The 13,733-nt window shown below is 38.4% G+C and overlaps 1 protein-coding gene across 7 annotated transcripts in view; it reads right to left on the reverse strand.

Annotated features, from left to right (window-relative positions):
* MCF2 (MCF.2 cell line derived transforming sequence) overlaps positions 1 to 13,733 on the reverse strand; it is a 107,616-nt gene that overhangs the window by 49,392 nt on the left and 44,491 nt on the right. For 4 of the 7 annotated variants that reach the window (XM_037728319.1, XM_037728318.1, XM_017499920.2 and 1 more), the window contains exon 1: positions 9,618 to 10,057. In XM_037728319.1, the coding sequence (XP_037584247.1) occupies positions 9,618 to 9,668 (51 nt within the window). In that variant the 5' untranslated portion in view covers positions 9,669 to 10,057. Of the gene's footprint in view, positions 1 to 9,617; positions 10,058 to 13,403; positions 13,495 to 13,733 lie in introns of those variants that run through there. The other 3 variants (XM_017499915.2, XM_017499917.2, XM_017499916.2) reach the window with 1 other exon arrangement.

Here is a 13,733-nt window from a genome sequence, read left to right on the forward strand (position 1 = left end):
CCTCCTATTATTTTACACATTGGTTCCAAATGAGAACTCTTATTTTCCTACATGGCCCTGCTTTTCCAACACACAATGATTAGTAGTGATTAGATGTATGATTAGGGCCAGACATGGTGGTTCATGCCTGTAATCCAAATAATGTTAGAGGCCGAGGATGGAGGATTGCTTGAGGCCAGGAGTTCCAGAACAGCCTGGGCAACATAGTGAGACCCCCATCTCTACAAAAAAATTAAAAATTACTTAGTCATGGTGGCACACGCCTACGGTTGCAGTTACTCAGGAGGCTGAGCAGGGAGGATCGCTTGAGCCCAGGAAGTTGAGCCTGCAGTGAGCCATGATGGTACTACTGCACTCCAGACTGGGTGACAGAGAGAGACCTCATCTCTTTAAAAAAGGAAAAGAAAAAAGATTAGCAGGAACATATGATGTAAGCAGGGCCAAAGAAGTCCTGCCCTAGGATTTTCAAACTAATACAGAGTGAAGGAAACTTTGAGGATGCCATTTAATAGCAGCCGGTTGCCAAGGGCCCTGCTGCTGGAGAAACATTGAAAAGAATAAAGTTAACATGTATAGAGAAACAGAGTGAGAGACAGAGAAACAGACAGAGAGTTCTAATGGTAATGTATAACCTACCTTTTATTATCTACATAATGTATATTTTATTTTATGTTAAGTGTATGTATTTTCCAGCTGGGCACGGTGGGTCACACCAATAATCCCATCACTTTGAGAGGCTGAAATGGGAGGATCACTTGAGGCCAGAAGTTCAAGGCCAGCCTGACCAACATGGTTAAAACCTGTCTACTAAAAATGCAACAAAATTATCTGGGTGTGGTGGCACACGCCTGTGGTCCCCACTACTGCGGAGGCTGAGGTGTGAGAATTACTTGAACCCAGGAGGTGGAGGTCGCAGTGATCTGAGATTGTGCCACTGCACTCCAGCCTGGGCAACAGATTCAGACTATGCTTCAAATACACACACACACACACACACACACACACACACACACACACACACACATACACACGCACACAGGTATTTTCCAGTTATTACAGGAATATTAAAAGAAAAAATGAATATAAAATCATTTTTTAAATTTTTATTATAGGTTTGGGGGTACATGCAAAGGTTACATAGATAAACACATGTCATGGGGTTTGTTGTACATATTATTACTTCACCTAGGTATTAAGCTCAGTACCCAATAATGATCTTTTCTGCTTCTCTCCCTCCTCCCACCCTCCACCCTCAAGTAGACCACAGTGTCTGTTGTTTCCTTCTGTGTTCATGAGTTCTTATCATTTAGCTCCCATTTATAAGTGAGAATATGCAGTATTTAAGGAACTTAAACAAATTTACAAGAGAAAAACAAACAACCCCATTAAAAAGTGGGCAAAAGACATGAAAAGGCACTTTTAAAAATCTAAAATATTAATAAGATAGTTTTAAATTTTTGCCTTAGATTCTTGAACCTCAGGACAAGCAGGTTTGGGTAGAATATTTTAGGGATATGGATAAAGGCTTGTTTAAAGGGATAATCTGACAGGGACTTGTGGGAACTTTGGGCCTTGTTTTGTTTCATTTTGTTTTGTTTTGAGATGGAGTCTCGTTCTGTCACCCAGGAGTGCAGTGGTGCAGTCTCGGCTCACTGCAACCTCTGCCTCCTGGGTTCAAGCAATTCTCCTGCCTCAGTCTCCCAAGTAGCTGGGATTACAGGCACATGCCACCATGCCCAGCTAATGTTTTTCTTCTTTTTATATTTTTAGTAGAGATGAGGTTTCACTGTGTTAGCCAGGATGCTCTCGATTGCCTGATCTCGTGATCCGCCGACCTCTACCTCCCAAAGTGCTGGGATTACAGGCGTGAGCCACCGTGCCTGGCCCTTTGGGCCTATTTTTAAATGGAAAGCACGGATTCTATTTTTACCCCCTTCACTTTGGGAGTTGAGCCTTTCCTTTTTCTTCACCTGAGTAAATTCCCATTATATTATTATGCTCACCTGCCTTGAACCTGTTTATTTTTTCACTTTTAAATGAAATCGAAAGCACCCTACTTTTGCCAACATTTAAAGAAAAATTACTTTTATTATTTCATGGATTCTAGGTTGATCTGGTTTCATCTCTCTCTCTCTGACTTTCCTTTATTTCATATTCTCTTGTATCTAGAATTCTCTGGATACAAGAACCTGGGGCTGACTTCAAGCCAGGGATACTCACCCATCTCCAAAATTATGTGTTGGGGAGGAGGGTATGGGAGGATACTATGGGAATAGAGAGGGCTATGCCGCAACTCTCTGCCTGAGGTAAGTCCCTGCTCTCTACTCTGCCATTCCTAGGAGAGCAAGGCTGTACCAGCAGCCAGGTCCAGAGATGGCTAATCACATAGCAGGGAACAAAATAGAAAGAAAGGAGAGAGAAGGAAAATCACTGTCTGCAAGACAAGTAAGGAAGTGATTTTAAGTAGGGGTAGGGTATTCAGTTGCTCATAAGTCAGATTTTATGTTGGATGTTCACTAAACCTGTCATTGCTCTATTTAATAAAGTGGTTTATCCCAAACATTGATAGCTACATATGACAGCTATATAAATTGCTTCTAAAGATAATTCTATATTCTAATCAGTTCATTCTTGAGCAAAACCTTCTGATTATCTTAGCATATGTGGGTAGCGCCCCCATGGGCATGGAGGAAGGAGAACTGTGCAGACCCCAGGCACAATTAGTACCTGAAGTATAACTCACTGCTTACTTATATCTAGCTTATGTATATAATCATACTTAGTCCCATATAATCTTTCTATATAATAACCTACTGCTTACTATATTTAGCTCATATATATATATATAATCAACTTAATTCCATATAATCTTTCTATATAATCATATAGGTATTGTAGTTGGAGCTGTACTGACATATTTAGTGCCGATTTATAGAATCCTTCAATATAACCATATAGTAGTTTATTGTAGGAGGAATGCCTAGAGCAGTCACAGAACAGAAGCAGTACATGGGAGAACAGCCAGACCAGGACAAGAACCAAAGACCCAGACGGTAGCGTCCCTGCCTGGAAGGGCACACGCTGTATGGCAGGCTTGGAGCAAGAGCCTCTCCTCCTGATGAAGGAGTTGTAGTACCTTGCATCCAATTCCTGTGGAAAGTAGGCCTCAGGCCTGAGATCCCGCAAATAACCAAGGGAGAAGAATCCCTCTGGTGTGACCAGTCACAGTGGCTGTACACCCTGTCAGTCTTTTCTCGCTTCTGTGCTAGCTCAAATCATCCTCCTGTAAATATCTTGATAAGAGTACAAGTCTATCAGCTCCCACTGCATTGGTTTCCGGTATCTTTCTATTAGAAATCCTTTGAAGTCTCCAGCCCCCAGATAATAAGTATTGCACACCTGTTGCACACAACCCACCTCATTGCCTCTGTGACCTAATGGGAGTGGACACCTTTTCTGTACACGACCCTGTACTACTGGGCACGGAACAGCCCCCTACTGTCCATGGCACACCTCTCTGCCCAGGTGACATCATGGGGTGGACCCCTTGCTTGTGACTCGCGTGATTATGTATGCCCTATCACTAAGCCTATAGATGATGACCTCACTTATGACTGTTCCCCCTGCTTGTACCTAATAAATACAGACGCTTCTGAGCGTTCGGGCCTCGCCTGTCTCCGCTCATAGGTGGTGTGGCCCCCTCGAGTCCAGATGCTCTTCACAAGTTCTTCAATGTCCTGTCTCTTTACTTCTTGGATCCTGCACTTCAGCACAGCATAAGGAATACCCCATGACCCTGTGGGGCCCAACAGCCATACAGCATACATTCTCATTCCTTAATTCCTTCAAAATATTTAATAATCCACTTGTCACAAAAAGCCCAGAAAAACTGTGCTTTTAAAGAAAATGCATTATCAAAGAATAAAAACTACATAGTTACATTTACAAATTTTTTTGTTATTGCATAATTTTAGAATCTTTTTTGCATATCTTCCTAGAGCACAAGGACTCTTTTTTTTTTTTTTTTTTTTTTTTTGAGATGGGATCTCGCTCTGTCTGTGGTCCAGGCTGGAGTGCAGTGGCACGATCTCGACTCACTGCAACCTCCACCTCCCGGGTTCTGGTTCAAGCAATTCTCCTACCTCAGCCTCCCAATTAGCTGGGATTACAGGCACAAGCCACAATGCTCAGCTAATTTTTGTATTTTTTGGTAGAAACAGGGTTTCACCACGTTGGCCTGTCTGGTCTTGAACTCCTGACCTCGTGATCCACCCCCCTCAGCCTCCCAAAGTCCTGGGATTACAGGTGTGAGCCACCACATGGACTCTTTTAATCCAAGTTACTCTCAACTTTAGTAGCCATTTGGGAGACTAAATAACTTGTAGGCAATAGCTACACAACTACTAAGCAATCGGAGCAATCAGGTGGCACTCAATGCATTTGGTTTGTCAGTTATTTTTCTAGAAAACTAAATCAAACAGTTCAGATCAATTGTTTTATCCCTCACGCCCACATGTGAATAAGACATACCTGAACTTTTAATCCCCGTCTCCCCATTCACTTAACCCAGACCATAATAGGTGCCTACCAAACTGTCATACTTTTAAAGTGAATCCACACCTCACATTTATGACTACTATTCATAGCTTCTCTTTAGCCAAATATATATATATATATATATTCAGGACCTCTCAGAGCTTTAATTTAGGGAAAGGAGATTGGATAGTTGGACGGGGTAGAAATGTGGAAATGTCATTTGTTGAATGCATACTACTAGAATTATGCCCATAAGGGGCACTAATATGACACTGTGCTAAGTATTTACATGCAGTAGGTTCTATTTTTGTCCTCATTTCACAACTGGAGAAACTGAGTGCCGTTATCCCCAAAGATGTCTACATCCCAATCGCTGGAACTTATGAATATGTTATCTTATATGGTAAAAGAGACTATAAATGTGATTGAGGATCTCGATATGGGGAGATTATCCTGGATTATTATGGTGGGACCAATGTAATCATTAGGAAAAGAGGGAGGCAGGAGAGCCAGAGAAGATGTGATGGCAGAGGTCAAAGTGATGCAGGGATATAAACCAAGGACTGTGGACAATCCGTAAGCTAGAGAAGTCAAAGAAACAGATTCTCCTCTAGAGTCTGCGGAAGGAACACAGCTCTGCTGACCCTTGATTTTTAGCCCAATGGGGTAATCTTGGACTTCTGACCTCCAGAACTGTAACAATACATTTTCATTGTTTTAAGTAACTGCGGTTGTAGTAATCTGTTACAGCAGCAATAGGGAACTGATACATTGAGTTTTTGTGAGGTCAGGCAATTTTTCAAGATCTTCTAGCTCCTAAGTTGCAGAGGTAAAACCCTGGTTCACCTGCCTGTAGAACTAGACTCAATCAACAAGAGGAATTTGGAGAAGTTATAGTGGAAATAATACAAGGATCAAGTGGGTTGAGAATCTAAACCTGAGACCTGAAGCAAAGGTGACAAACTTGAATGCCTACCATGTGTTAGGGAGATTATATAAATATGAAGTAGGCTTAATTAATGAACAGCTTAAATTAGGTGGAAAATAGCAATTCACACTCTTTCTACATGATGAGGAGCAACAGGAAGTGGTGGGGACTGTGGTGAACTGCAGAACATTCAAAGCAGAGGACACTCATAAGTCAGCTCCAGATACATGCTGTCATGTGGTAAGGTGGGCCCAGCATTGCCAACTCTTTGGTTTTTCAAGAGAAGACAGAAACCCAGATTGTCATGTGAAGCCCAGATGTTTAAAAACGGAAAACAAATTAAAAGTTTGTTAAAATGCTGTATAGTCTAAACAAAACATATCTGTGCACTGACAATTTGCAACCGCTGAACCAAAAGCTTCATAGATCTGAACATCGACCAATATCAATAATATGGACACATCCTTGTCTGTGATTGCTGGCTGTGAGAATCTACAGGGGACAGAACACGCTCAAGTAATTTTAACCTGACAAGCCATATAAATTTAAGATTAGTTTGTATGTATCTATGTGGATATATGTATAGGTATATATAGAGAGTACTTTTTCTCTATATACTAATATTTGTAATAACTAAAAGTTTCAAGATAATCCATTTTAAAGCTAGTATTTAAATGAACAATCAAATAGCATAGGGTATAAGATGCACATATCACAGCAAATACAGCTCAAGACCAGTGAACTTTCCCATTTTGGTTTGGGAATGATATATTTCTAAATTCTTGGGTATACTGCTTTAAGAACCTCTAATCTGTATGGTTATATAAACATGAAAAAGCACGTTTTCTTTTTCTCTAAAATCAAACCTGAGATTTTGAAAGCATAAATCATTTTTGAGAAATTGTCAAAAAAGCAAAGGGATTTGGGCAAACGTTAGTCTTGTTTTATTTCATTGTGTTTTTGCTTTTAAAAATATTTGCCTGAGAGAGGAAACAGCATTGGTTTTAGCTTCTTGCAGGGATTTTTCTGGAGTGCCAGCATGTGACTGCTTAAAGACATCTCAGTAAAAGTGAACCAGCTGCCCATCACATAGGACTCAGAGCCATGTGTCCAATCACTGTACGTGGTCCCACCCTAGCCCTCAGCAGTAGCTCTTACTGGCTCTTCAAGGTAACAAGCACAAAATAAGCTCCCTCACATCTTTCCCTCCCAGAGAACAGATTTACTCCCTTTTACTCACTCGTACTTCCAGATTGCTTAGTTGTATGATCTAACAGCAGTAACAACAACAATAACAACAAGAGCAGGCATAAACCAAATCCATCATTTCACTGCCAAAGTCTAGAAATTAACCTTGTTTAATACTCTTGTGTGTGCTATCTAAGGGAGGCAATTCATCACACTATACACACTTTTCAGTTATTCTAGTTATTACTTCTAGAATGTTGAAAGTACCTTATAAAACATAAAAGTTTGGTTATTTACTATAAACATAATTTATGTTCCTATAGCTTTTCTGTTTTAATCTTTAGGGTAAAGAAAGGGAGTAACAATAAGAGAGACCCTTGACTAAAAGCCATTATGTATGTGTCAGACTTCATATATATATATATATATATATATATATATATATATATATAATCTTATTTAGCCTTCATAACATTGCAGTAAACTAGATATTACTCCCTTTTCACAGAGGAGGACACTGAGGCACAGTCAGTAAGCAGTGGTAGTAAGGCCTATCTGGATCCTAAGGGCAAACTTTCTAGACACTTAACACTTCATAGTCTGAATGTACATTCAGATTTACTGTTTGCCATTCAGGGATAATTTGACTTTGACGTTTCCAAAATGGGACAAACAACATTTGAAACAAGTTGCTGGAAACAATTTAGAGGATACAGTCCACCAAAAGGAAAGTATAATCTAATATCAGACAAATGTTGAGATGCTGACAGGCACTTGACTTTGATAAGATCTGAACCATCTCTGCAGAATATGCTGGGAAAAATATCTCATTACCTCAAGCTATAGAAAATAGGTTGCAACAGTATGAGCCATTTCCACACTATTTCCCCATATTCCCACCTTAAAGAATACAGATAGTATGAGTTGCCAAGCAACATGTCGAGTGACCTCAGGGGCAGGACAGCCCAAAGCAATATTCCTTCCTCATGGTTTGCCCTGTTTGTCACATATCTATCTATCTATTCTCCTCCCCTCTCTCTCACTCAGCTACAGTCATTGAAATATCTACCAAGTAACTAGTTCAGTCATTTTTTTTTTTTTTTTGGACTTCAAATGGCACTGGACCATCCTTTTAGATGCCACCTATCATAGCCTCCAAGATCAACCCAAATCCAGAGACGCTTCAAGGTGAAACCATTTTTTCATTACCTGAGGTTCAAATTCTTTACTCTTGTCAAGTCCTATCCATACAAGCAAAACATATGTGTCTTCTACTACAGTTCTAGGCTTCAGAATTAATCCAATTAATCCCACTCATAATATCTGTTCCAAGGGGTCACTTAATTCATTTATGAGGGAAAAAAAAAAAAAAACACAGGAAAGAATCAAGGAAAGGTAACAGCAACATATGCTCTTACTAAACACCAAACATGTACCATCCCCTGAATGAGGCCTTCTCTACCAGCCAGAATTTCTTTTCAAAACAGTTATTTATGAACATGTCTTGCCCCTTCCACTAGATTGAGAGTTTCTTCAGCCCAGTAGCCATTCCATATTTACCTTTGTAACTTATGTTGTATATATCACAGTGCTAGATATGTCTATTCAATGAGTACCCCTGTGCTGTATTTATTTGTGTGTATATTAATGTATGTGTATAGACCTGAAACTAAGTTCAGCACTGAGTATATATATATGAAATTAGGAACTTTCTGAAAGCTTAAGTTACCTTTGATAACAAAAGTGTTAATATCAGTTGCTTACAATACTCCAAAGCACAAACACAAATATTTCTTGTGTACCATAAATTGTCTGTTAAAAGTCTGGCCCTACATTCTTATAATATAAAAACATGTATAGGGCCAAAGATATAATTTTGTCAAAGTAAAACCAACTATAATTTGTAAAATAGCAGTCTGTGCTAAGAGCTTTATTAGAAAATAAATCATTTACTCACCTATTAATGTTCACTGTCATTCAACAATAATAAAAGTCTTACTTTCCTTATCTTAATTTTAATTCAAAATGTCATTTTTTTCTGATGGTCAATTTTTACCTTCTTATTTGTGTGTGTGTGTGTGTGTGTGTGTGTGTGTGTGATCTCGATATTTCTAGTGAGCAAATTTATATTTTAAACCATAATATCAATAACATTATATTAAGCTTTGAAAGAAAAAGAGTGGCATTTAAAGCCTTTTTGATGATTGGTTTTTTAATTAAATTAGTTAGTGTTATTTCAACATTTCTCCAAAATACATCTAAAGATCATATTAGAAATTTGCTGGAAATTTACTAATTAATAAATGAAGAGAAAATTTAGGTAAAAGAAAGAGTGCTTGAAATGTAACTGAAAGAAGAGATTTCCAAATTCTAGACTATAATGAAAAGTGAGTTACTGTTTTATTCTTTAAAAAAAAAAGTTGTCAGTAGGCAACAATTTTGAACCTGTGAAGTTTAAGTTTGGGAAAGAATTGAAACCATAACGATTTCAAATCATTACAGATTTTATCACTTGTACAGTAACACCCAGGAAAGGCTACATTTTAAGTGATGATAGAATCACCTCCAGACCCATCCCTGGCAACATACGCTTCTTGATCATGGTGAAGGAAAGGATGAATCCTTTTGTTAGATAGTATTTTAAGTCATGATTTAAAGCTATGTTGTCAAATGATTCAAAATTGTTCATACAGTCTTAAACAAATAACATGACTAAGGTTCTCATCCATAAACTTGATGACATTTAGATTTTGAAATTATATTCTAACCCCTCATTTGCCTGAAAATTACCCTATGTCAATATCACAGTAATCACATCAATGCCATCCACGCAAATATAAGTCTCCATTCTCTCCATCTGTTCTTAAAAACCCCACTCAGCAGTTTGTGCTATAGCACCATGCTGCAGCATCCCAGCACTTGAACTTGGGAATAGGCTTTCCAGGAGTGCAGACAGAGCCCTTACCGCATTCCTTCTGAACCTCATCTTGCCTCTCGGGGGATTTGCTTCTGCCATTTCGCCTATACACAATTACACTCTTCTTTTCCAATTGTCAATGCAACATTGATGAAATATGAGCTGCTTCTTGGGTAGTATTTAAAAACGGCAGGCAAAAATCCCTGTCAAACAAAGCTGCCGTAGCTGCTTCCATTAGCACAGTGGCAGCAGCGCTGGGGAGAGAAAAAAAAAAACCCACTATCCCTGATTAGTCAGCTGACATATCCTTCCCTTCTGCTCGTTGTAATTCAGAGTTGACACATTCCTCCAATTACTTAGCCTGATTGAACCTTGTGGATTAGCTTGTGCTGGACTGCTCAAGAAGATCAGGCATGTCCTAAGAGTGGAAGAAGGAAGGAAAAAAACCAGCTCTCTTCCTAGGAGCAGGCTTGATGGGACTGGCTTTCTCCTCTCCGCAGTTAGATTTTTAAGGTGGAATGCTAAGAATCTTTGTGAAGGTAGTATTAACTCATGCTTTTTACTCTCATCCTACCCTAGTCTATGACTTAAATTTCAATTATATTTTGTTTTCTCTGTTATTAAATTATATTCTGGGTTTAACCCTTGTGAAAGAATATAGTTTGCAAAATTTTGTGCTGATATTAATCCAGAAAGAATAGAATATGCAAACTTTCTAAGATAGATAGGATTCTCTTCCAAATTAACCTTTCCCCAAAATGTATAACTAAAAAAGTTTCCTCTCATTAATTATGAAATATAACCTAAATGCTTTTATTAATTTTGAAATCTACAAATAAAGGTCTTGAAATTGAATTGTATGACTATTTCACAGACACTTGTTTGAAATAATATACCACGGGCAATTATACCTAGCTACACAATGATAGACTTCACTAGAAATCCTTTCCGAATGCCAACTTTTTCACTTGAAATGAGCTTGCATTCAATATTTACCTTTATTTCAAACAGTAACCAACAGTTTGTTGTTGTTGTTATTGTTGCTGTTGTTTTGTTTTTTGAGATGAAGTCTTGCTCTGTCACCCAGGCTGGAGTGCAGTAGCACGATCTCAGCTCACTGCAACCTCTGCTTCCTGGATGCAAGTGATTCTCCTGCCTCAGCCTCCCGAGTAGCTGGGATTACAGGTGCCCACCACCACATCCAGCTAATTTTTGTATTTTTAGTAGAGATGAGATTTCACCATTATGGCTAGGCTGGTCTCGAACTCCTGACCTCATGATCCACCCAGATAGGCCTCCCAAAGTGCTGGGAGTATAGGCGTGAGCCACTGTGCCCGGCCAGTTAACCAACAGTTATTAATTGTTGAGAAGTAATTAATGTGCTCTTGAGTATGGGTAGAGAAACTATACCACAAGCAAAAACATTTAACATGTTAAAAAAGAAACAGCTAAAACAACCTATAGCCAGTTACATGTGGTTGACACCTCTACCCCTCCCTTGCCCAGCACGATCAATTTGGCAGTTATGAAAATAAAGGGACCCTGAGATCCAAGCTCTTTACTGAGCATAGGTCATAATTCTCCACTGAGAAAGCAGCCCTGGGAATACAGAAAGGGGAGTATCACTCCCCAGTAAACAAGTAATTACCACCTGTTGACTTCAAAATGACAGGATCATGATCTAATCTTATATTTCTCTTTAATGAAAAATGGAACCTCTGTTACAAGCCATCTATTTTGAATAATAAAAATAAAACTCTACCAAAAAAACTAATGTCATGTGCCAGTCACACAACGAAAATTAATTTAATCAGGCAGGTGCAGTGTTGGCCAAAAGAAAAATCCTGGGTGATAAAAAATGTTTTAAAGCAACAAGTGCTCTATTTAGTATAATAGAAGCCGTTATTAGCATAAACCAAGGTCTACTCAATATGCCCAGGGACCAATCCTAAAAGACCAGAGCAAGGGAAATAGCTTTTACTTTATTTAGCCCCACTGATAAAGCTCAATCATATATGGAGAACAGATTTACTCTCTCAAAAGAAATTTTACCTTTTTCTAAATAACTTTGAATTTGTCTATTTGCAAGCTAGTTGGAAAATGATAGCAAGCATTACCAACCAGAATTCTTGACATTTCGATTATTGCTATGGCTCTTTTGGTTACTTGGCTATTTGACCTTGGATTCATCACATAACCATTCCAAAGTGCACATATCAATGTGATTTCATCATCTATAAGACAATTATAGTGATACCTACCTGCAGTACTTAATCAGGAAATGAAGTGAATCAATAATACTTTTTTTTCTCCCATTTATTTATTTTATTGCATTTTAGGTTTTGGGGTACATGTGAAGAACATGCAAAATTGTTGCATAGGAACACACGTGGCAGTGTGATTTGCTGCCTTCCTCCCCATCACCTACATCTGGCATTTCTCCCCCTGCTATCTCTCCCCAGCTTCCCACCCCCCACCGTCCCTCCCCTATTTCCCCCCAACTGACCCCAGTGTGTAGTGCTCCCCTCCCTGTGTCCATGTGTTCTCATTGTTCGACACCCGCCTATGAGTGAGAAATGTGGTGTTTGATCTTCTGCTCTTCTGTCAGTTAGTGAATCAATAATACTTAATAAATGTGAATGCTTTTGAAAAAGCACAAATATGCTGTACAAAGTCAAGTTTTTTCTATTTTATTTTACTAATCTGGGTGTATCTGATGTTAATTCTTCTCTCCACTGCTATTGATTAAACACCTGTGTTAAATAAACAGAAAACCACTTTTTGCTTATTTGTCCAAAATGAGAAATAATCCATTCTGGGTATTAAAAGAATAATATAAGATCATTATTCTTTTAATACCCAGAATGGATTATTTCTCATCATTTATTAAAAGAATAATGATCTTACATTATTCTTTTAATACCCAGAATAGGTGGGTATTAAACTCATAGGTGTTCTAGCACCTTGTGAGTGCTAGAACATTGGCTTGGAAATCCAACAACCTAGATTTTTGTTTTGCCTTTGCAACTAAATCAACTTCTTGTGGTAAGCATGACCTCCTCAATCACTCAGGAGAACAAAGTAAGAATTTCAGATGGCTGGAAATGTTGGAATCTCAAAGGAAAAAATATATTGATTCCCAGCTACTCTGGTCTAATAGAGGAAGTTGGCCACATGACACTTCCACAGAGAGCCCCAATCTTGCCAGCTCAGAAGGAGTCTGGGGGTTCCTCATTTCCCTCCTCATTAATGAAAATAAAGTGTCAATTTCATGATATCCTTGTAAGCCTAAAAATAGATCATCTTGGTCATGGGCAGAACTGTATTTCTCATTGTTTTAATTACAGAAAATGTTTCTCTGGGTCTTGGAAAACTGGGGACTAGATACCAGTAGGGGAGATACATCATTTTATATGAGACTCATCTCCCTACCCTATCCTAGGGTAAAATAAGTCTAGAAAGTTGTACACCAAAATGTTAAAAACTGCTTATTTTGGGGTGGTTAGATTACTGACTATTGTTTTAAACTTTCTTCTTCATATTTTTTCACATACAATGAATATGCAACACAGCTATTTCCACTAAAAAAAAAAAGTTTCCATAAAAACTTGCCTTGTTTGAACCACCAACAACCCACTCATTCTTATTAGGTTTTATTTTGGGTAGAGTTATTTATCTCAGTCTCCGCTACAACCTCTCCTTCTGCTTTCCCTCCTCATCATCCCATCTATTCCTATTGTCTCCATCAGTACCAAAGTAATCTATACCTCCCAAAACAGAAAGTATCATGTAAAACAAAAATTAAAAGTTATTGTGCACTGCATAGATACTTACTGAGATTTTTTGGAGAGAGATTTTGAGAGAAGACCACGTATCCAGTCTTCGATCCAGAATAATGGTAAACCGGGAGTCAGATCCATTTTGCCTGCAAGATAAGAGGAAATAAGAACTTTTTCTTAATAATAATGCAAATTTGTTATATAGGTCTTCATTCAATTTCTGACTATTTCATCTACATTTGATGTCTTCACTGAAGAGGGATTTGGATTTGGAAAGCTATCGCAAAGTACCATCTTAGAAAACTAATTTGAATGCATATTCCCTTACTCACTATTTAAAATTTCTCTTGCAGCATTGATGTCAATCTTTTAAATAATAAAGTAA

Source organism: Cebus imitator, unplaced genomic scaffold (genome assembly GCF_001604975.1).
Source record: "Cebus imitator isolate Cc_AM_T3 unplaced genomic scaffold, Cebus_imitator-1.0 Scaffold262, whole genome shotgun sequence".
Lineage (NCBI taxonomy): Eukaryota > Metazoa > Chordata > Mammalia > Primates > Cebidae > Cebus > Cebus imitator.